The sequence below is a fragment of the Antedon bifida genome, chromosome 8 (assembly GCF_963402885.1).
Source record: "Antedon bifida chromosome 8, ecAntBifi1.1, whole genome shotgun sequence".
Classification (NCBI taxonomy): Eukaryota; Metazoa; Echinodermata; class Crinoidea; order Comatulida; family Antedonidae; genus Antedon; species Antedon bifida.
Window position 1 is genome coordinate 1488214 of NC_136233.1, and position 20762 is coordinate 1508975.

At 34.0% G+C, this 20762-nt stretch overlaps 3 protein-coding genes across 5 annotated transcripts in view; 1 reads left to right on the forward strand and 2 right to left on the reverse strand.

Moving 5' to 3' along the window:
* LOC144850759 (sortilin-related receptor-like) overlaps positions 1-8183 on the reverse strand; it is a 32276-nt gene extending 24093 nt beyond the window's left edge. The window contains exons 1-7 of the mRNA XM_078708170.1: positions 7912-8183; positions 5701-5934; positions 4969-5130; positions 4561-4628; positions 4189-4363; positions 1293-1391; positions 435-604 (exon numbers count right to left, since the gene is read on the reverse strand). Of these exons, the coding sequence (XP_078564296.1) occupies positions 435-604; positions 1293-1391; positions 4189-4363; positions 4561-4628; positions 4969-5130; positions 5701-5934; positions 7912-8175 (1172 nt within the window). The 5' untranslated portion in view covers positions 8176-8183. The remainder of the gene's footprint in view (positions 1-434; positions 605-1292; positions 1392-4188; positions 4364-4560; positions 4629-4968; positions 5131-5700; positions 5935-7911) is intronic.
* Positions 8184-8679: 496 nt separating this feature from the next.
* Positions 8680-12605, forward strand: LOC144850787 (neuronal growth regulator 1-like). 2 transcript variants are annotated; one of them, XM_078708226.1, is made up of 7 exons: positions 8680-8807; positions 9291-9428; positions 10051-10173; positions 10555-10863; positions 11088-11186; positions 12120-12179; positions 12472-12605. In XM_078708226.1, exons 1-7 carry the CDS (start codon positions 8756-8758, stop codon positions 12531-12533), a joined length of 843 nt encoding a protein of 280 aa, XP_078564352.1. In that variant the 5' UTR covers positions 8680-8755; the 3' UTR covers positions 12534-12605. The 2 variants fall into 2 exon arrangements, with proteins under 2 accessions (XP_078564352.1, XP_078564353.1); XM_078708227.1 differs by lacking the exon at positions 11088-11186.
* LOC144850761 (unhealthy ribosome biogenesis protein 2 homolog) overlaps positions 12449-20762 on the reverse strand; it is a 28956-nt gene continuing 20642 nt past the window's right edge. The window contains exons 12-26 of one of the 2 annotated variants that reach the window (XM_078708173.1): positions 20409-20636; positions 19928-20068; positions 19473-19741; positions 18797-18889; positions 18179-18314; positions 17810-18064; positions 17321-17443; positions 16520-17102; positions 16204-16301; positions 15660-15764; positions 15245-15358; positions 14541-14729; positions 14361-14461; positions 13675-13786; positions 12449-12962 (exon numbers count right to left, since the gene is read on the reverse strand). In XM_078708173.1, coding sequence (XP_078564299.1) covers positions 12807-12962; positions 13675-13786; positions 14361-14461; positions 14541-14729; positions 15245-15358; positions 15660-15764; positions 16204-16301; positions 16520-17102; positions 17321-17443; positions 17810-18064; positions 18179-18314; positions 18797-18889; positions 19473-19741; positions 19928-20068; positions 20409-20636 — 2703 coding nt within the window. In that variant the 3' untranslated portion in view covers positions 12449-12806. Of the gene's footprint in view, positions 12963-13674; positions 13787-14360; positions 14462-14540; positions 14730-15244; positions 15359-15659; positions 15774-16203; positions 16302-16519; positions 17103-17320; positions 17444-17809; positions 18065-18178; positions 18315-18796; positions 18890-19472; positions 19742-19927; positions 20069-20408; positions 20637-20762 lie in introns of both variants that reach the window. The other variant, XM_078708172.1, reaches the window with a different exon arrangement.

Below are 20762 nucleotides of genomic sequence, written 5' to 3' on the forward strand. Positions count from 1 at the left end.
AATATTTTTACTAAGACCAACACAACTGTAGACAAGAATAACTGTTATTGTCTTTCCTCTGAAAACACTGCATTTTCATTCATTTACTTGACAATAAGTAGTCCAGGAGTTGCCACATATTAGTTTTATTTATTTTATTTTATTTATAATTATTATTTATCTTCATTATTATATGAAGTCTGTTGTTTTTTTTTTTGAGTTCCTAATTTTGTAATATTATTTATATTTCATATTTTTGTTTTGAGGAGCTTATTCATTACAAGCTATGCTTTCATTTAGGCTCCTCCACTTTATTTAAGTTACTGAAGTGAAATAAAATGAAAAGAGAACCATAACACATTTGTTTCCACAACCTCTGTAACATACAATATTAATTAATAATACAATAATTATTACATTTTAATTAAAATCAAGAATCAGTCAAGAATACTTACTGTAACCAGGAATCCTTGCCAGGGCCTTCAGGACTGTAGAAGACAATATTGACAAGAGATAAAGAGAACTGTGTTCCCTTGTACTCTGATATGTATAAGTTTGTCTCGTAGTTGTCATGGTTTACACACACAAACACCTGGTCTTCTGATGCATCAGCTATGTAGAAGTTCTGCAATAATCAAATGTTACAATATTTATTCATGTATTTTAAAAATATATTTAGGCAAATTGCCAAGGATAACCATAAGCAGATTCATTCACTATCCTTCTTAAAGGTGGCAATTCCGTTCACAAGACAAACATATACACAAGATGCTCTACATAAACAAAGTCTTATTACAAGTCTTTGGGAGTGGAGTTGTAATTTGTCATTAGAAAAAACCTGACATATGACAGGACTTGAACCCAGGACACTTGGACTGGTAGCCAAGCATCATAACCACCAAGCCACAACTCCACTCCACTATGTTTAACTAGCATTAATTAGCGGTTAAGACAAGGCAGGAAGTGCAAACCACAGCCATAACATTTGCACAGTTTCAAAGAATCTTCTGGGTCATGGTAACGATGGAAAAATATTCACAGATAAGGGATTACTAAACTACTAAAGCTACACTTATTTTCCACGATTCATTATCTGGCCACAGGACCGGAATCCAGGCTCATTGTGAATGTAGTGTTAAGCTCTGTCTACACAATCAAACTAGTTTGTCACAAAAAGTGTGATGTGCCCAAATATGGTAGTGATATGCTCAAATATGGTAGTGATATGCTCAAATATGGTAGTGATATGACATCACATTTTTTTGTCACATAAAGTTTGATAGTGTGGACAGAGCTTTAGCAATGATTCTCACCTTCAGTGGCTTTGTTGTTGGGAATGTTGCTTTTGTGAATGGTTGTCGTTGATGAGATACCCACAGCTCCAAGTCAGAATCTGAAGCGGACGAAGATTTCTGAAAAAAAAGTAAATAACGTTGATTATGTAACTAGGTAATTGCTAAACTTCACAAAAGCGTGGTTTCCACTAGAAAACAACGCAAGCCGCAATGCAAGCGAATTGACCAATCACAAGGAATGGTTCGAATAATCCATCACTTGGATTGGTCAATTCGCTTGCATTGTGGCTTGCGGCCTTGCATTGTGTTTTAGTGGGAACAAATCTTAACCTAGCGTAAAAAACACTTAATATTGGTTATATTGGAATTTAACAGAAGGCAATTTAATTTAATGGAAAAAAATTATTACAGTATATTACAAAAATTGAAGGTCTGAGAACATAACAATAATCAATTTCATTACTTTATTCACATGACAACTGAACTATTGAATGTTATTTTATGATTCAAAAGGCTTATCTCAAATCACGGTCTGGTGATCACACAAAGGTAAGTACACAACACACTGTTTAACAATACAGCTATTTTATTTAACAATACTGCTGTCTTATATGTTCTTTGTCAATTCTGAACTATGAATTCTATGTAACAGGATGCTAAGCTAATATTTTTAGTCCAACAATCTACATTTCAATCACGCAGTATATCTAATAGAGCAATGAAACCGAAAAGCCTTTTTATTATACAAAATCCAGGTATAAAATCACCACCCATAAATACACGCTACATCATCCTCCTTTGTTGTGCAGAATTTTTTTACGAATATAGCTACGTTTTTATAGCTAAAGCATTGATCAGAAGCTATAGCTCCATGCTCTGATAGATGGTAGGCGTTTCGGTAAGATTTAAGATAAATGACACCTTTAGAAAAATAAGGGGGACCATTTAGTACCCATTGATTTAAGAAAGCTTAAGCCTAAACTGAGAAAATATTTTAGCAGACCAGAATCAAAATAGTTTCTCAATAAAGACTCTGCAATAACAATAGCCCTAGATGGAAAGGTAAAGGGGATATATTCCATATTCTTTTATTGATTTGATCACTTTATTTCAGAATATCAAAATTCAATATAAACAAAAAAATACAAAGATTAAAAAATTAAAATAGGACTTTCTCCCATTTAGTGAAGAGATTTGAAAACCTTAACAGATAGTGCGTAGTGCTGACTTTCACTATTCAAAACTCTTATTCTAAAATATACTCGTAAAAAGAGGGTATTCTCCTCAGAAAATTACAATGTAGAATAATTTACTTGCATGATATAAAATATTAAAAGTAATTATTTAAGGATTTTACAGTGTCATTGAATTGATATTTCAAATAGGTTTACGTACAGTAATGAATATACAGAAATTTATGTTTTTATGAGTATTGACAATAAAAAAGGTCACATGGTGTTGATGTCAATGGTTAAAGTTCATTGAACCAGGAAATGATTTTATTTACATAACTTCCTTATGTTATATAGATTAAGCAAATACTACTTCTTGTGCTACATTATGATATTCATTTAAAAATATGATTAGTCACAACATATAATTAACATCTGGATTTTTTAATGCATTTTTCTCAATTGTCTTATTCGATTGGGAAATTCCGTTATAACATAAAGATTCGTTTGAGTACTTTTTTGTATTTGAATGGTAAATTGTAAACTAATTGTGCTCAACAGAAAATCATTCGAATAGAAAACGTTAACAATTCAAGCATTTTTGTTAGAAACAATCTCAATGCTCAAAATACTCCGTTAAATAAGTACTTAATGGAAAAATTATACTCAACGGTAAAAGTCCCAAATCAAATATGAGAAATGTCCTGTATTAATTTTGTTAGGTGAATTTGGTTGTATCGTTAATCAATAATGTAAATACCCATAATGCATTAGTACACACAGCACAGTAAACAACAAATACGAATATTGGAAAACTCAGTGATGCGTGACTTTCACAAGCATCACAAATCATGCATAATGTAATAGTAATTATTGTTATTAATATTATAAGAGCAGATTATTACCAAGAATATAAACACATGATATAAATTATGTAAACAATATTGGCGACAAAGCTTGTACAAATTTGTATTACAAAACAAATTAATTATCAAATTTATGAATATTCTATGAGTGGGAATAATAGCATAGATAATGGAATACTAGAATATTGATTAAATAACAAAAATTAATAAAAATTTTAACAGATATTTTTGAATTACAAGATTCTACCCAAATATAAATGAATGTAAACAAACAAATAACACTAACTGGGAACAGTCTGTATTGAAGAGGCTGCTCGTTTTAGGAGGATAACGGATGACGGTAAATAAATAATTGGTCAGATGTTTGCCATACTCGGATGTAGTTGTACAAATACTTGCACAAAATTATCTAGTGGGGCTTGAACCCACAACCTCTAGATTACTCGTCTGGCGTACTAAGGTAATTATTATAAGTAAATTATTCTCTTGGTGAATAAATATACATTTGTTCTACTTCATCTGCTTTGTTCTGCTTTATCATCCTAGTATGAACAGACCTTAAAGAGCTTTATCATCCTAGTATGAACAGACCTTAAAGAGCTTTATCATCCTAGTATGAACAGACCTTAAAGAGCTTTATCATCCTAGTATGAACAGACCTTAAAGAGCTTTATCATCCTAGTAACAGACCTTAAAGAGCTTTATCATCCTAGTGTGAACAGACCTTAAAAGCTTTATCATCCTAGTATAAACAGACCTTAAAGAGCTTTATCATCCTAGTATGAACAGACCTTAAAGAGCTTTATCATCCTAGTATGGACAGACCTTAATCATCCTAGTGTAAACAGACCTTAAAGAATAAATAAAATCAGTTACCTTTGTTGCAAACATGTAGTTATCTCTGATCTCAAAATCTTCAACGTCTTGCAGAACTACCTCGATCAAATAATCATTATCAAAATAATCTTCTGTTTTTAATACATTAACAGCACCCTCTATCTCAATACGTTCAACGTATAGAGTGTCCACTTTGTCATATGGTGTCACACCCCTTAAAATAAAAACAAAATAATGTATTACGCACAGGATTTCTTTAAAAAACAAAACAGTGCATGGAAATGTCTACATTAATATTATATTAATAGTGACCGCCATTAAAATACACTAACTCATAGTACTAATTCACAGTTACACTATTATTTTAACTAATGCCTGGAGATGTGTACACTAATAGTGACTGCTACTAACCACCAATAGCTTTTCACATTGGATTGCATCACTGTCCAAGAATGTCCAAAATTCTCTGATTTCCAAAGCTGGAAAAAAAATCAAAATTAACTTAATGCTAATTACTGTACATCAAAGAGTAAGTTATTTCAAGGAGAAACTTTTCACATGCGGGCCTATACACACAATTGTTAAAAACGCAAAAATTGGCGAACACAGTGAGACACACGATGTCTTAAGCTCTGTCTACACTATCAAACTAGTTTGACAAAAAAAGTGTGATGCACCCAAATATGGTAGTGATATGCCCAAATATGGTAGTGATATGACATAATCATGTCAATATATGGGCACATCAGTTTTTGGTCACATAAAGTTTGATAGTGTAGACAGAGATTTATGACGACTAGCTCCTTCCTGTAATCTTACCCTTTTCTGTGGGTCCTTGTCATCCATGGCAAGAACTAAATTTTGATCCTCTTGATGCATGGCTAACTCAGTTGGACTAAACTGTAAGTGGTGCCTAGCAAATGTCTTGCCGCCGTCAACAGTGATAAAAATATACTTGTGCAAAATATCTGTAAAAAGATACTGGAGAAACAAGAGAAAAGAAAAACATTAATTAGACTTAATGAATTATAAAAAATTATAATAATAAAGTAAAATAAACAAAGTAAACCTAATTCTCCACCATCAAATACAATTACTGTCACTAAAAATGTGACCACTAGCATACCATTACAGTAATTCCTGAGGATGCTCAAAGTATATTGATTGAAACGTCAAGGAACTCAACAGTTCTTTTCAGAACTCTATATATATGTGGTGTACCGCAAACTTTATATCAACCATTATGGTCATCACCAAAAATAACCATTTAACCATAAAAAAAATACCAACAACCATCAACATAATTTCCATTACTATTCACCATCATCACCATCAACAAAAGATTACCACTATACTAACGGCACAACTAGCCATTCCACCACCACCAACTACCACCACCACAAACAACCAACACAAACAACCACCACCAGCACAAACAACAACCACAAACAACCACCACCAACTACCACCACCACCACAAACAACCACCACCACAAACCACCATCACTAACCACCACCACCACCACAAACAACCAGCAGTTTATACTGTACCCTTTGGTTATCTGCTGGGCTATGATAAAACCTATCTAGGATTGCAGCACTACCGTTTAACAGTTTCATTTTGTTCTGAACACTTTCAAATTTTGCGCCATAATCCCAGCTGAAATACGCATTGCTCGTAGAGCCGTAGCTTGCTTGCTGTTGCCGCGTAACAATCACGATCATGTCGCTGTTCTCGCCCGCCCAATGAATCATCAATTCGTTGTGTGAATCATTCAAATCAACCTGAAATTAAATTGTCAACAAGATTTAATCAACATTGGGAGCAGGAAGAACTTGACAAATAGAATGCTATATTTTACTATGTCAGTAGATACCTAATAATAATGATTTCACTAAGTCATTTGGGCATATCAATATCATATTTAGGTACATCACACTTTTTTTGCCAGAGCTTAAGGCCTCCCCTATTCAGGGGACACCATTCATTTAGAGACACTTTTATGGTGGGTATGTAGGTGTCTCATAGGTTCAACTTTATTTGAATTTAGGATTAACTTTATATTGTATTTTAAAAAAAAAACCAGTTTACCTAAAATAGCTTTTTGTTATGATGAAAATTATGCATTGTAATGTATTTAAATCCAAAATGACCTATCCTTTTCTATTGGGTTACCTTTTATATAGCACGTTCACAACATAAACAATGGAATACACAATACAATGTTATAGATACAAATCCTTTTATCCATGGCAATGAAAGCTATGCACAGGAAATTCTCAGTATAACTTTTAATAACATTGTAAGGACGGCTTGACAAGAATATTATAAGCAAACCTCTCAAGCTCTGTCTACACTATTAAACTTTATATGACGTGATGTGCCCATATATGGACACGATGATGTCATATCACTACCATATCTGGGAAAATCACATTTTCTTGTCAAACTAGTTTGATAGTGTAGATAGAGCTTTAAACTGATCAAAACAGCTTTTAAGAGCACTACCATCATACCAAGAAGGGTTGTCTCTTTTGTTAAAAACACACTTGATTGGGATTTCCCAAAAAGAAGTCCTTAACTTAATTTACTATGCTAATTATGCAATGTTATTACTGTATTAAAACTTTGTTTTAAGTCAATGGTTTTTCAGTTTTCAAAATAACGTAAGAATGTTTTTTTTAAATTCCATTGAAATAGAACTGCTTCAATAATAAAGCATCAGTCTTTCACTTAAACATTATCTAGACTTCAGAAGTACTACTAAACACTTGAAACAAATTGTCCAACAAAACTAATAAATTGGAAAAGATTGATCAAACCAAGTTACACTAGGTCCAGTCCTAAAATATAATATACAGTATAATCTATAAGTGAAAAATATATTGATTGTGATTTTTGCATCCGATAACAATGTATGCCGACATGGTGCTTACATAAGGACTGTTATTGTGCTTATGTAAATAGGTAAAGTACTCATAAATCTGACATTATACTGCATTCTAAAGAAGTTTGAACTTATCATTGTGATGTCAGAAAGTACTTGTTTTTATCGGACTTGCTGTATCATCAACTCATGTCTCCAAATGTTGAATGCACTGCCTCTCATTTTACAATTTAATCATTGTATGTCAACTTAAGTCTGCTTTCCCAATAAGCAAATACTTAATTAAATCTTATCAAGTGCGGTTTCAAAAAGAAATAAAATATCAACTGCTTCTGGGACAAAGGTACTTTTTCACATCCTGTTTCTAAAGAAAATAAAACACCGCCGCAGAAGCTCTGTATGAATTAAATCATGGAGAAATAAGTTAGTTAGTTAACTTATTCCTCCATGATTAAATATAACAGTGAATAAACTATACAATAATAAAAAAGTTGATTTTATTGCGACCAAAATAAAACAAGACCGATTTAAAAAACAACCGATGTCATGCCTACTAGGCCTAGCTAGGCTTGGGCCTATATACATAGCTGTTTTTGTGATTGTTAAATTTAGAGTTTGTTTTGGAAGTTAGGCTATCTTATTGGGCATATATAGCCTATACAGGTAGGGCCTGATTGATTTGGCCTTATATATATCTTTCTATTTTTTTATTATTTTAAATATAATTTTTTTTTCAATTTCGTAAATTAATAATCACAATCTGCGATTGTTACCACTTAAAATTAATGTTTAGTTTCCTGGCAAAACACCAGGGGGAAGGAATCAGGTTATTGAAGGCATAATTTATCCCTAGGGACGGGTGCGTGCAACATACCTTTGTAACTTCTGGGAGAACAGGGGAATCATCTACTTCCGCCGTGCCTCGTCGTCGACGAGATAGAGTTTCGTCAGTCGCCTGGGCCTGGAATTTCCCGTCATCTCTTTTAAATCTAAAGATGCCAGTTCCTAAGGAATTTCTGAAAGATACTGGAGCTTGGTGAATTGTTCTTCCTTTTGAACCATAACGAATACCATCACATGTGATAAATGTTATTAAAAATATTGAACAAATGCCTACATATCGTAGGCCTGGCGCCATGATCGTTTTTTTCGTGTTGTTTTGATTGGTGGTATAAAAAATATCGTCGTCGCGTGATGATAGTCTGCTAGGCCCGCTGCAGCACACTCTCTACACTGTGTACACCACATACACAGTTCGACTGTCAAGTGCGCACTCTATAGTTAGTCACAAACGCGGAAGTTACTTAAAACTTAATAATTACAAAACTTTTATGTGACATTGAAGTTTAGTTTAGAAACGTATTTTTAGTTCTAAACTAAAGTTTTATTACGAAGCCCGGGATTAAGGTCCTATTAGGCTAATCACAATTTAAATGAAGACAAAAATACAAGAAAATAAATCAGTTCAATTCAATTCAAATATACATTGTTTTACATTATAAAAACAAAAATTGAAAGTTACTGAAGCGGCTAAGACTGTGTTTGTTTTACATCTAGAAGCATATTTCCGAAGTTTCCGGTTTCAGGATCGTTTATGGCAGCAAATAAAGATTATTTTTGTTTCAATATAAAAACTATAAAACTAAGTAGAGAAGGTCTAAACGGTGTGATTGTCAACTGCTCCTGCTGCTGCTGTCGATATTATATCAATTACAATTATGAAGGCATTAAGTTTGGTATTGTTTGCTGTCTTTGTTTTACAGGATACAGGTAAGCTGCTGTTATAAAATCAATCATTTAATCAATTTGATTTTGGATTGAAAAGACTTTTAAGTATTTTCTGCCGGTGACGCCTTTTTGTAGTGTCGCAATAATAGTGAGAGTTTCAATTTTGACGATCAGGAAAACAACGTAAAATATATCGTTTTTTGCTAACCAGACGAAAGACTTTAGTGGACGTTTAACCACCTATGTAAGCCTAAATAATTGTAACAATATTCTAAAACTCTGTCTACACTATCAAACTTTATGTGACAACAAAATTTGATGTGCTCATATATGGACATGATGATGTCATATCACAACCATATTTGAGCATATCTCTGCCATATTTGGGTAGGCCTACATCACACTTTGTTTGTCGAACTAGTTTGATAGTGTAAACAGAGCTTAACATGTCAGTTTGACTGAGTATTTTCTTTCCAAAAGTCTATATAATATTATAAATAGCATAAACTTGATTTTGTGTGGTAGATGGTTCAGTCCACGTGACACCCGTCGGTAACTTTACTACAAGGAAAGTCGGAGAAGATTTCACAGCATTTTGCAAATTTACCGAAGGAACGAAGCAGCCCAAGTGGCAGTATGACGGGGGAGACATACCAGAAGGAGGTAGTTAGGCCTACTTTTTGTTATTTCGAGTTAAGCACTTTTTATCTTTTATATTCATACTTCCTTTTCAAACAGCAAATAAATACTCAAAATATAACTCATTTTAAATAACTAATCTCGAATAATCATACAAATGTTTTGTCCCATAAAGTTTGATGTGTAGACAGAGCTTATAATTCATCGCCGTGGACCATGAAATAACAATTCCTTATAAATGTGTTATACAGGTAGTTTAAAGATGTATTGTCCCCCAGAAAAAATAATTCGTAACAACATTTTTGTTAAATATGCCATTTTAATGTCACCTAATAGTTATCCACTTTTACCAAAAAATGGATTGAAAAAAAAAATGTATTTACCTGGAAAAACTGTAATTTTAAGCAAAAAATGGTCAAATTGGCTGCCAGTCAATGGGGTTTTGGTTGAATTTAAGCATTTATTTTGTCATTTTATAAGTGAAAATATTATTTTGTTTTGTTTTTTATTTTCTACGGAAGTGATTAACTTTATTAAAACTACAAAATAACATATTAAAAGTCTGATTTAATTAATCTTTAATTAATTAATTTTTCATGATTTTGGGGGACAATACAAATTAATGATTTTTTATTTTCGTTACAAGTTGCCATCTCCAATTCCGAACTGAATGTGAAATTAGAGATAACAAGTGTCCAATTTGGAAACCAGGGAAATTACGCGTGTTCAAATGATGATGGTAAAGACTTTATTCATTTGTACGTGTTCCGTAAGTATCTGACTTTATTATAATGATTAATGCTTGGTTCTCGCACTAAAGACGCAATACAAGTGATTTGACCAATCACAGACGATGGATTGTTCAAACTGTCTTGCCATTGGTCAACTTGCTTGCGTGCGTCTACGTCCTTGCGTTGCGTCCTAGTGTGTTTCCAATACAGTAGGAGATGTAGTAAGGACCTAATGTTTCATTGGTCTGCTTGGTGTGTCATAAGAGTAGAACAATATGGGACTTTCGAGTATAGTGTTGTTAATCTACACTTTTCCATATTACCCGCAAATACGAACATATTTACTAAAATAATATCATTGTTTAGTTTATTAGTACGCCTACTGTATCATTAAGTTTGTTCTCGATTTCTGATTTCAGAAGAGCCAGAATTTAATGGATTACGTACCAATCAAACTCTCACTTTCGGCCGCGAAAACGAACAAATAGCATGCCAAGTTACTTCAGTAAATCAAACTTACTACGAGTGGAAGAAAGATGGAAATGCCATTACCAGGTCAAATGTTAAATTCCGAATAGAAAATGGAGAATACTTAGAAATCAAAGAAGTGGATGAAAGCAACCGTGGCGAGTATGAATGTAATGCTGAGGTTTATATAATAGACAGCAAGCAAGCCATCGTTGATATTAAACCTCACCGTCGAAAAATTCAAGTTGATGTTGTTGGTGGTACGTAACACAACGTCTTTATATCTGCTCAACATAAGGACACAGACACAGTTGACGCGCGCGTGCGTGCGTACAAATGTTGAGCATTTGAACGCGCGCGTCAACATTGTGTCTCACACTGGTTCATGCTGAAGAGACACAACATTGACGCCGTACGCGCGCGTGATAAAGTCGTAATAAAATACGATAAAATGGTAACCGATTGAATTGTTTTTTTATTTTAGAAATTAATGGTGGAACTTCTAGCAATGAACCTGTTTCTAGTGAAGGACCACAACACAATACTGATAAACCGGTGGTCCAGAAAACGACACACTATCAGGGTACGGTACCAAAACATAAAGAGTTTGGTTATATTGTTAAAAAGGCTTGCGTGAAGTTTGAAAGAAGAAAAAAATGCCCTATTCTTCACATGATACATAACATTTACGCGCGCGTACAAAAGCCTTTCCATTAATATCAGTATTCGGACGCGCGCGTCAAAAAATGTGTCTCTTCGTGTGTATACCACTTTAGGGATGAAATATCATTGGAATATTGGGTTTGAATAAATCGATTGGTACATTTTCATAGCAGGGTCTATCAATCTTTTAAATCAACCAAATATCCACGAAGGTCTATCAAATATGATCTATGTACACATACGTCATGTCCTAGACGTGTACGCCCTGTCCTAGACGTGTACGCCCTGTCCTAGACGTGTACGCCCTGTCCAAGACGTGTAGGTCCTGTCCTAGACGTGTATGCCCTGTCCTAGACGTGTACGCCCTGTCCTAGACGTGTACGCCCTGTCCAAGACGTGTAGGTCCTGTCCTAGAGGTGTATGCCCTGTCCTAGACGTGTATGTCCTGTCCTAGACGTGTACGCCCTGTCCTAGACGTGTACGCCCTGTCCTAGACGTGTACGCCCTGTCCTAGACGTGTACGCCCTGTCCAAGACGTGTAGGTCCTGTCCTAGACGTGTAGGTCCTGTCCTAGACGTGTACGCCCTGTCCTAGACGTGTACGCCCTGTCCTCGATGTGTACGCCCTGTCCCAGACGTGTACGCCCTGTCCCAGACGTGTACGCCCTGTCCTAGACGTGTACGCCCTGTCCTAGACGTGTACGTCCTGCCTTAGACGTGTACGTCATGTCCTAGACGTGTCCCAGACTGGGTACGTCCTGTACACCCCAGACAGTGTACGTCCTATACGTGTACGCTCTAGACGGGTACATCAATGTTTAATAGTAACAACCGTATACATCTTGTTCACACAGGTGTTCCTACTATCACCAGTAGCACTATGAAATATACTGACGACGCCAGTGGTGCCCAAGGTAAATTGATACACAATTCAAGACAAAAATACTAGGGCCTAGTTTAAGATATTATGGTCAATCATACTGGTCAATCATACTGGACATCCATTGACCCTTAAGAATTTTTATACAGTTTACATGTGTTTCAGTGTTGTAGACCATAATGTATTTGAAAAAAAAAACAACCTTTTGCGCATTATGAAAGATTACATCATTTTGCTCATTAAACAATGGCCCTCAATTAAGGATGCATATATGCTTACATTTCTTATACCAATGACAAAAAATATATGGATTTTCTTTTATTTAGATTGTCGACCTTTTAAGGTCATTCTACTTTCCACCATCGTAGGTTTGATAGTGGCGTTGTAGGTTGTGTACCGTATACAGATGTCTTTTGCAGTAGACAGATAAACATGCTGAATAATATAATTTAACATAGCAAATGATAAGGTAGTAATAGTGCTATAGGATTCTGTGAGTTTTTGACCATCACGCATTCCTATAATTGCGTTTAATAACTAGAAAGTTCTTTTAATTGCAATAGTGAGAGGACTAATTAGTATTTATTACTTAGTTTCATTTTCTAGGGAAAAAATATCTACTTAGTTGTAACAAATTATGTACGCCTGCGTAAATACATGTTTATACGCGTCCTGTGTATTTGAAATGTTTCCTATAGTCCGAGTAAAAGTTCTTGTAAATTTCTTTGAGGCTGTCTGGTAGAGTGGCACCAAGTAGCGACAGCGATTTATCATCGCACACAGACACTATGTTGTTGACGCCATTTTCTAAAGATTTCTGAAATGTAAACATAATCTTTATCAGTCAGTAAATGATGTTATTAAATATTGTGCACACTTATACCTTGAGTTAAGTTACCTTCTCATTGTGAGCACACCGATTTGGTGTAGACATGAGAAGCTATCATAACACTTGGTTATAAGAATGTATTTGTTAAAGCTCTGTCTACACTATCAAACTTTATGTGACAAAAAATGGGATGTGCCCATATATGGACATGATAATGTCATATCACTACCATATTTGGGCATATCACTACCATATTTGGGCACATCACACTTTTTATGCTAAACTACTACTACGTAAATTCTACTATGTAGATTCATACTGTATTTAAAAATCAATATTTTATATTTGATCTCTAAATACCATACTAATTACAGTACCAGCATATTGCATTGGATATTGCATTGGATGTTAAGATGTAGGGTGCAAAATTTAGCAGTTTTTCCTTTGCATTACTAGAAAATTACCATATATGACCCAAATATAATCCCATACTTGAGTATGAACACAAGACGATTGTTAAAGAAATCCAAGTATAATCCCACCCCCTAATTTGGGCTAAATTTCATACCCTGGTAATTAAATGGCAACTACAATTTAGGAATGGATTGGCGTATAAGTAGAATATGGGCTTAAAACTGAGAATAACTGTAGTTTGCTTTGGAATACTAGTATTATCAGAAGTAGAATAATTATATTTTACCTTAACTGCGGGATGCATTGTCCCTTTTTGTAATTGATTGATATACTCAGCAATTATAACTACTATCACTTTCTGTACATCTTCTTTATGAGAAGTTAAAAGTGTTAATAATCTGTTAAAAAAGAAAAGTGAGGTCAAATGTAAAGATTTAGATCAAGCTTTATGAGAAGGCAAAGTTGAAACTAAATTAAAATTATTATATTTTATTATAAGTGTCTAACACTTATCTGAAATATTTGATTTGGTTAATGATACAAAAAGATGACAATGTTTTCTTGGTTAGATCAAGATTATGAGAAAGGCAAAACTAAATTAACAATTAAATTAATGAGTTAATTTGTTAAAACAAAAAGTTTAATGAGTTACACAAGTTAAATTTTCTGCAATTTAACAATTTTATACAGTTTTGATAGTAGTGTCAAAGTGTCATTATTCTAATAAATGTTATTTTATAAATACTGTATTTATTTTATATTGATTACATTAGAACCTCTAATAAGGGGACACATTGAGGACCAAAGAGTACCCTCAATAGGGTTGTTCCATGAAGAGGGGTTGTTTTTAGTGTTGAAATATATGTTGTCCTCATTTGTTTCACATGAAAGTGTATATCCAAATGAGGGTGGGGGGGGGGGGGGGGGGGAATGGGTAGTGGGGGGTACTGTATTACTCTTAAAAAGACAAACCTATCCAAATCTTCAGCACACTGAAGCAGTAGTTTTTCCGGCACTTTATTGTCACTCTTTCCAAGTGCTTCTCTTCCATGGAACATAACAGAGGTCAACAGATGTGATGTAAGGTCAAGGTCAATCAACATCAAGAAATATAAAAATATATTTATTAATAATTAAACACTAATAAAGGATATATTTGACACACTGGAGAAAACTTGGAAGAGACGGCACAAGTTGTTTTGAAAACTGCAGCAGGAGTTTGTTCAAAAGACGGAACAGCATTGTAAAACATTCTGAAAAACATTGATTAGGGAGATCCACCAATGGAATAAGATGAACAACGTGTAAGGTGGTCATGGCAACTTTGGCTGCAACTAAATCCTAAAAAGAAAAAAAATAAGTTGAAAAATATCAAAAGAAAACATTAGAATTAAAGGCCTATTTACACTAGGACGATAACGATCGATGATAAATAGATAAATATGCATTTTTCATACATAAAACAAAAGAAATCTAAACAACTAATAACTATAGGATAACCATCTATGCTTTTTTTGATGGAAATGATATTTTCACACATCCGATCAAATGAATACATGATTTAATTGATAAGAGCAATAATATCGTGACAATACGATCTTATTGTTTTTATTTATCATGATTTGAAAAAATTAATTTTATCAAAGATGATGATAAATGATTATATAGTTCCAGAACGAAAATCTTTCTAATTTCTTTTGTTTTATGAAGGAAAAATGCATGCTTATCTCTTTATCGTGTATTGTTATCGTCCTAGTGTAAATGGGCCTTTATAGTAGAATTAGGCCCTCTACTGGGGACTAAGTAAACCATTCTTTCTTTTCCAGGGTTTGACAGATATGAAATAAAAGACTTACTTTTCCTTGTTTCAGTATACAAATTAAAACATTGCCAGCTTCAATGACATGGTTCACATTAGATAAAGAAACTGGACGTAGAGAATACAGGTAACGCAGCAGAGTGGCAATAACCTGAGAAGAACAGAAACACATTGATTTAACAGCATAATATTGGTGTCTGTATGTTTTCTTTTACGACTTTTTTACAACTGTTTTACATAGTACATAGTTTTCCTGCTGAATAATGTTGATTAAAGCTCTGTCTACACAATCAAACTTTATGTGACAAAAAATGTGATGTGCCTATATATGGACATGGTGATGTCATATCACTACCATATTTAAGCATATCTCTACCATATTTGGGCACATCACACCTTTTTTTTTTGTCAAACTAGTGTAGACAGAGCTTTAGACAGTTTCTGATCCGTACCTGAGGAGTATGTTCCTTCAGTGCCTGCCAACTGTCATGCTGTAGAAGATTAGCTGATGGAATGATTTTCAAAGTTGTCAATATACTTGTCATTTCCTCTTCATTCTGAGATTCCTAAACAAATATTCAATTAAACAATGATTGATGACACAAACATGATAAAAAGTGACTCGTCAAAGTAACTGATATCGTACTATATACGGTAGATGGAGTTGCAATAGATGAGTGGTTAAGGGTTCAACTCCAAGGTCCCTCAACTGGTTGAGATATTAGGGAGGAAAAAAGCAGTGTGGAAAGGAACTCTACTACTTAGTGCAATAAGCTTATTCAGCTTATTCCCCTACGTTAAGAATGAAGACGGGACTCAATTTTACCTATATATTTAAATATACAGATTATTAAGCTCTGTCTACACTATCAAACTAGTTTGACAAAGAAAGTGTGATGTGCCCAAATATGGTAGTGAAATGCTTAAATCATCAGACATCATGTCCATATATAGGCACATCACAATTTTTTCATGGAGCTTTAGATAAGAACTTACTAATATTGTGTTAAGGCGAACAAAACAGTCAGTAAACCTAGAGGAATCCATATGACTTAGTATCATCTGACCACATAGCTTGGCATCTTCATCATAACCTAATAAAAAAAACAAAAATTAACAAATGGAATATCAAATGATTCATATCACTACCATATTTAGGCATATCACTACCATATTTGGGCACATCACATTTTTTTATCAAACTAGTTTGATAGTGTAGACAGAGCTTTAGAACCTACAAAACTGGTGTCAACTATTAAAATTGGAAAAAGGTAACAATAAAATTATTCTTTCTCTACTGCAATATTCTTACCATATTTGAAGTACAGCACAATTCTAGACCACATCTCATCAAGATCCTCTCCAGAAACCACATCACTGACATCTGCAACAAGGCAGATACTCCGAAAGAACTCGAAGATTCTCTTGACAACGTCAGAGCTGTTCTGCATTTTGATGTGCAATACCTTCTGTAGTAATGGTAGGAAATCACATGTCCATTTTGTCTTATACTCTGCAAAATCGTTATCTTCAGATATATTAAACACCTCTGAGTGATACCGGAGGAGAACGGAAGATAATTGAAGTAGGTTGCAAAGAAGTAAAGTTTCTGAAGAGTTTTCAGATGGCACAACTCCATCTGACATCATTTCTGGATGCCAAACCAGATGGAAATCCTCTTTTTGAAGACATTTAACCAACTCTAAGGAAGCTTCTGCCAAATCATCAAGCTTGTTCAACAACAACTGCTGATCGTCTTTCTTTCGTCTTGCAAACGATGTCGCTTGTTTGATGAATACCGAGACAAGCGCAAGAAGTGACGTTATTGAATGTCGGCTGCTCGTTAACACGTTCACGCTTTCCGTTGTGTTAACTCTCTTCAGTTCTGTCAACAACTACAGGTGAAATAAATTACAAAAATGATTTATAAAATGTTAGTGGAGATAATACAGTAGTTCAGTTGCTACATTGTCTATCTCCTATAGGACCTGCATTTGTTTCTTGGTAAAAGGAGCCTCAAAATTCATTATGAAAAGCATGTGTGTCTAAAAATACTCCCCGTGATTTACTATCTTGTTGCGGTTGAAATAAAGAAAATAAAAGATGTACATACTAGTTGTGACATTTCTGTTAAGACAGATTGACTGTTAGACTTGAAAGCTGCAATAAGTAGGGCTGAGATGACATCATGAGTGACAGATCTTATTTGGTGTTCTTCTTCATAAGGCATTGGTGTCTATATTAATAGAATCATAATATCAACATCACAATATCTGGTTTATATGTAAATACAAGTGTGAATGTTCTTGTGGTGATGCTATGATTGGTATATTTAAAAAATGATATGTGCCACAACTGTCTATTTACAGATTTCATGGGTTTCTCTTTCTTTGATCCACTGATTTAATTCTTAAGCTCTGTTTACACTATCAAACCAGTTTGACAAAAAAAAGTGTGATGTGCCCAAATATGGTAGTGATATGTTTAAAAATGGTAGTGATATGACATCATCATATCCATATATGGGCACATCACATTTTTTTGCCAAACTAGTTTGATAGTGTAGACAGAGCATCAGATATAGCTACTGTTATATACTCACTGTCTGCTTCATTAAGGATGAAGTAAGTGATGTTAATAATCTGCACCCAATTGAAATTTCAAGGAACGACCCACGGACGTCAGTCTGACAAAGTGTCTTTAAAAAGGATCGTGTCAACAGCAGACAGTCTGGGACTCCTTGAGCCACAGCGTTTGATGTTTGTGATGACATGGTGTAGTTCAGCAGGCAGAGAACCAACAGACATCTTACGTGGTTCATTGGTATGAGATGTTCAAAAGGTAGAAATTGCAAGGCCTAAAATACAAGCACACAACACATTAAGTATATTATGCTTAGTACATCATATATACTGTATATATTTTAATTTTAATGAGATGGCAAAATTAAATAATTCCCTTTTATACTAACATTTAACATGTTTTTAACTTCATTGATGGTTTTTCTTTTCCAGGTGACAGATTTGCCAAAACCATGCTCGTATGACCCAATCTCCATGGTTACTTTTTTTAATTGTTGCCATATTTTGTCATCAACATCTTGTTCTCTACAAAATAATATTTGTGAAATATACATTACAGAAATTAAGAATCATAATCAAAATTTTAATTAAAGCTCTGTCTTCACTATCAGACTTTATGTGACAAAAAAAAATGTGATGTACCCATATATGGACATGATGATGTCATATCACTACCATATTTGGCACATCACACTTTTTTTGTTAAACTGGGTTGTGCAAGCTATTTGTAATCGATGAATGTTGATATGTAATAATATTTATTAAATGTTGTAATGTAATAGTATTTTGGCTTACATACAATAAACTTTCACTTATATACACAAGGCCGTAGCGAGAGGTTAAAAACAGACGAGGCAGAGATAATATAATATAAAATATGACAATCTGTCCTGGAGAATTGTGGTGGGTGGTGAAAATTGAAAATTCTGCCTCATGCTAGCTACGACCCCGATAGACAGAAGCCAGATTAAATTATTTGAATGCATTAGTATAATTATTAAAAATACCTTAGCCCTTGAACTTTATCACAAAAGTCATCTTCAAGAATGTGAAGAACTTGCGTCATTTTAGCTACATCCTTTGGAGATAACGTCAGGCACCTTAGATAAGATAAAACATCCATCATTCCCATGCACAGTATGATGATATGTGAGATAGACAGATATTTGTCTGTAGTCCAGTATGTAAGAGAGTGTATATCATTTTGAAAACATTATAAGATAAGAAACACATAAGGGGTGTACATGCTATAGTACCACTAAAACATCAGCCAAGCAGTGGCGGATCCAGGATTTTGAAATAGGGAGCCGAAGGCCTAAAAATGGCAAATTTTAGGTGCCGAACTGAAATCAATGTCCTATCTTTTGCAATACAAATTGCAAAATTTAGGGTAGGACTTGAATCCTCTTATGTCAAGCTAAGACAGGAATATAATTTAATCCTATAATGTGTTTTTAGAGAATTTGAAAATAAACAACCTTTTAACATCTGTTAAAAAATTAGTTTTATTTATTATTATCATCACATTTTTTTTATGCGTGGCATTTAAATGATGTAACCATAAAATAAAAATAAAACAAATGAGGAAAATATTCATAGAAGTAAAACATAGCAAAACACAAATTATTAAGAAGAAGGGAACCCTGTACGTGGGTGAACAAAATAACTGGAATGCACACTCACTTTTTGATAGCATTCAAAATGTCTTCTAATAATACTAAAACAAATGCAGCCTGAAATTCTCTAGACTCCAGGCAAACTGTACTTTTCAAAAACAGCTTAACAATGTCAGCAGACTTCGTTGTGGTATCTTCAGTATTCAGAGTCTGGACAAGAAGCCTAGCTATCAGAGTAAGCTGGCTCTTGCTAAGGAATCGCAGCATGATTGGAAACTGACAAGTCAACATTTTCAAATAATTTTCAGAAAATGATTCAGAGTTCCTTTTAGCTACCTGTTGGATTAAACCATAAAAAGTCTCTTTGCCAATAAAAATCATACACATTTTTGGTAAATAATTTACATATTTTATTAATTTTTTTATTTGTAATCTGGATTTGTTGAGACCAAAAAGATTCTGAAATAACATTTGTAATTGCTTATGATTTATTCATATTTAAGAATGAAAACAAAATCTTACATTGGTGGTATGTGCTGCAATCAATGTGGAACTGTAAGACAAAATTGATGTTACTTTTTGCTCGACAGCAGATTTAATGTTATGGTTTTCTATATCTTCATGCAACAACAAACCACACATTAGTTGAAAGTCCAAAAGAATCTGAAATCGCAGATTAAAAAATGCTGTTAGTGTTACCACGATGTTAAACACATCTTGGGTTTGAACACAGCTATGTTTAATCAAGGAAAACTAACAGGATGCTGAGCTACGAAGATCAAAGGGTTTATCTGTGGCTTCGATACAACCAATTCCACACCCCTTAACATACACTTTGTGTCACAGGGAATATGTACATACAGTACTGTTGGTATTTGTAGCAGCCAGACATCAGATCAAAGGACTGTTACGCAAGGCGAGATCAGTGTCCTGTTGTTAGATTGCATTGGTTTAATTGGAGTGGCAGTGTTTAATTGGAGTGTTCTTGGTACATTTGTCTCACCATTACAGACTCTATCTCTTGATCTTTCTCTTCAATCCACTTTGAGGTGCTGGTTGTCCATTCTTTTGATGTTATGTAGCTATGAATGTAACTAAAATCTCCTAGCTTTAAGGTGGCTGGTAAGCTTAGAGTTTGATCACAAACAAAAGATGTGTACTGCTTGAGCAATAGCACAGCCTCACCCCACGCATAACACAACATGTATGTGCCATGTGTCATTTCTTTCATCTATAAAAAGCAGACAAAATATGATTTACTCTACATTTATTCATTAAAAACATAAACATCTACAATACTGCATGACCTGAGTATATAGTCCACAATGGACTGGTTATATACTGTCTCAATACAACT

Bases quoted from the DNA above. Each gene is read 5' to 3' on its own strand.
- LOC144850787 (XM_078708226.1), top strand. From the start codon at position 8,756: ATGAAGGCATTAAGTTTGGTATTGTTTGCTGTCTTTGTTTTACAGGAT. The intron at 9,429-10,050 runs GTAGTTAGGCCT...TTTCGTTACAAG, and splicing joins GGGAGACATACCAGAAGGAG to TTGCCATCTCCAATTCCGAA. The intron at 10,864-11,087 runs GTACGTAACACA...TTTTTATTTTAG, and splicing joins TCAAGTTGATGTTGTTGGTG to AAATTAATGGTGGAACTTCT.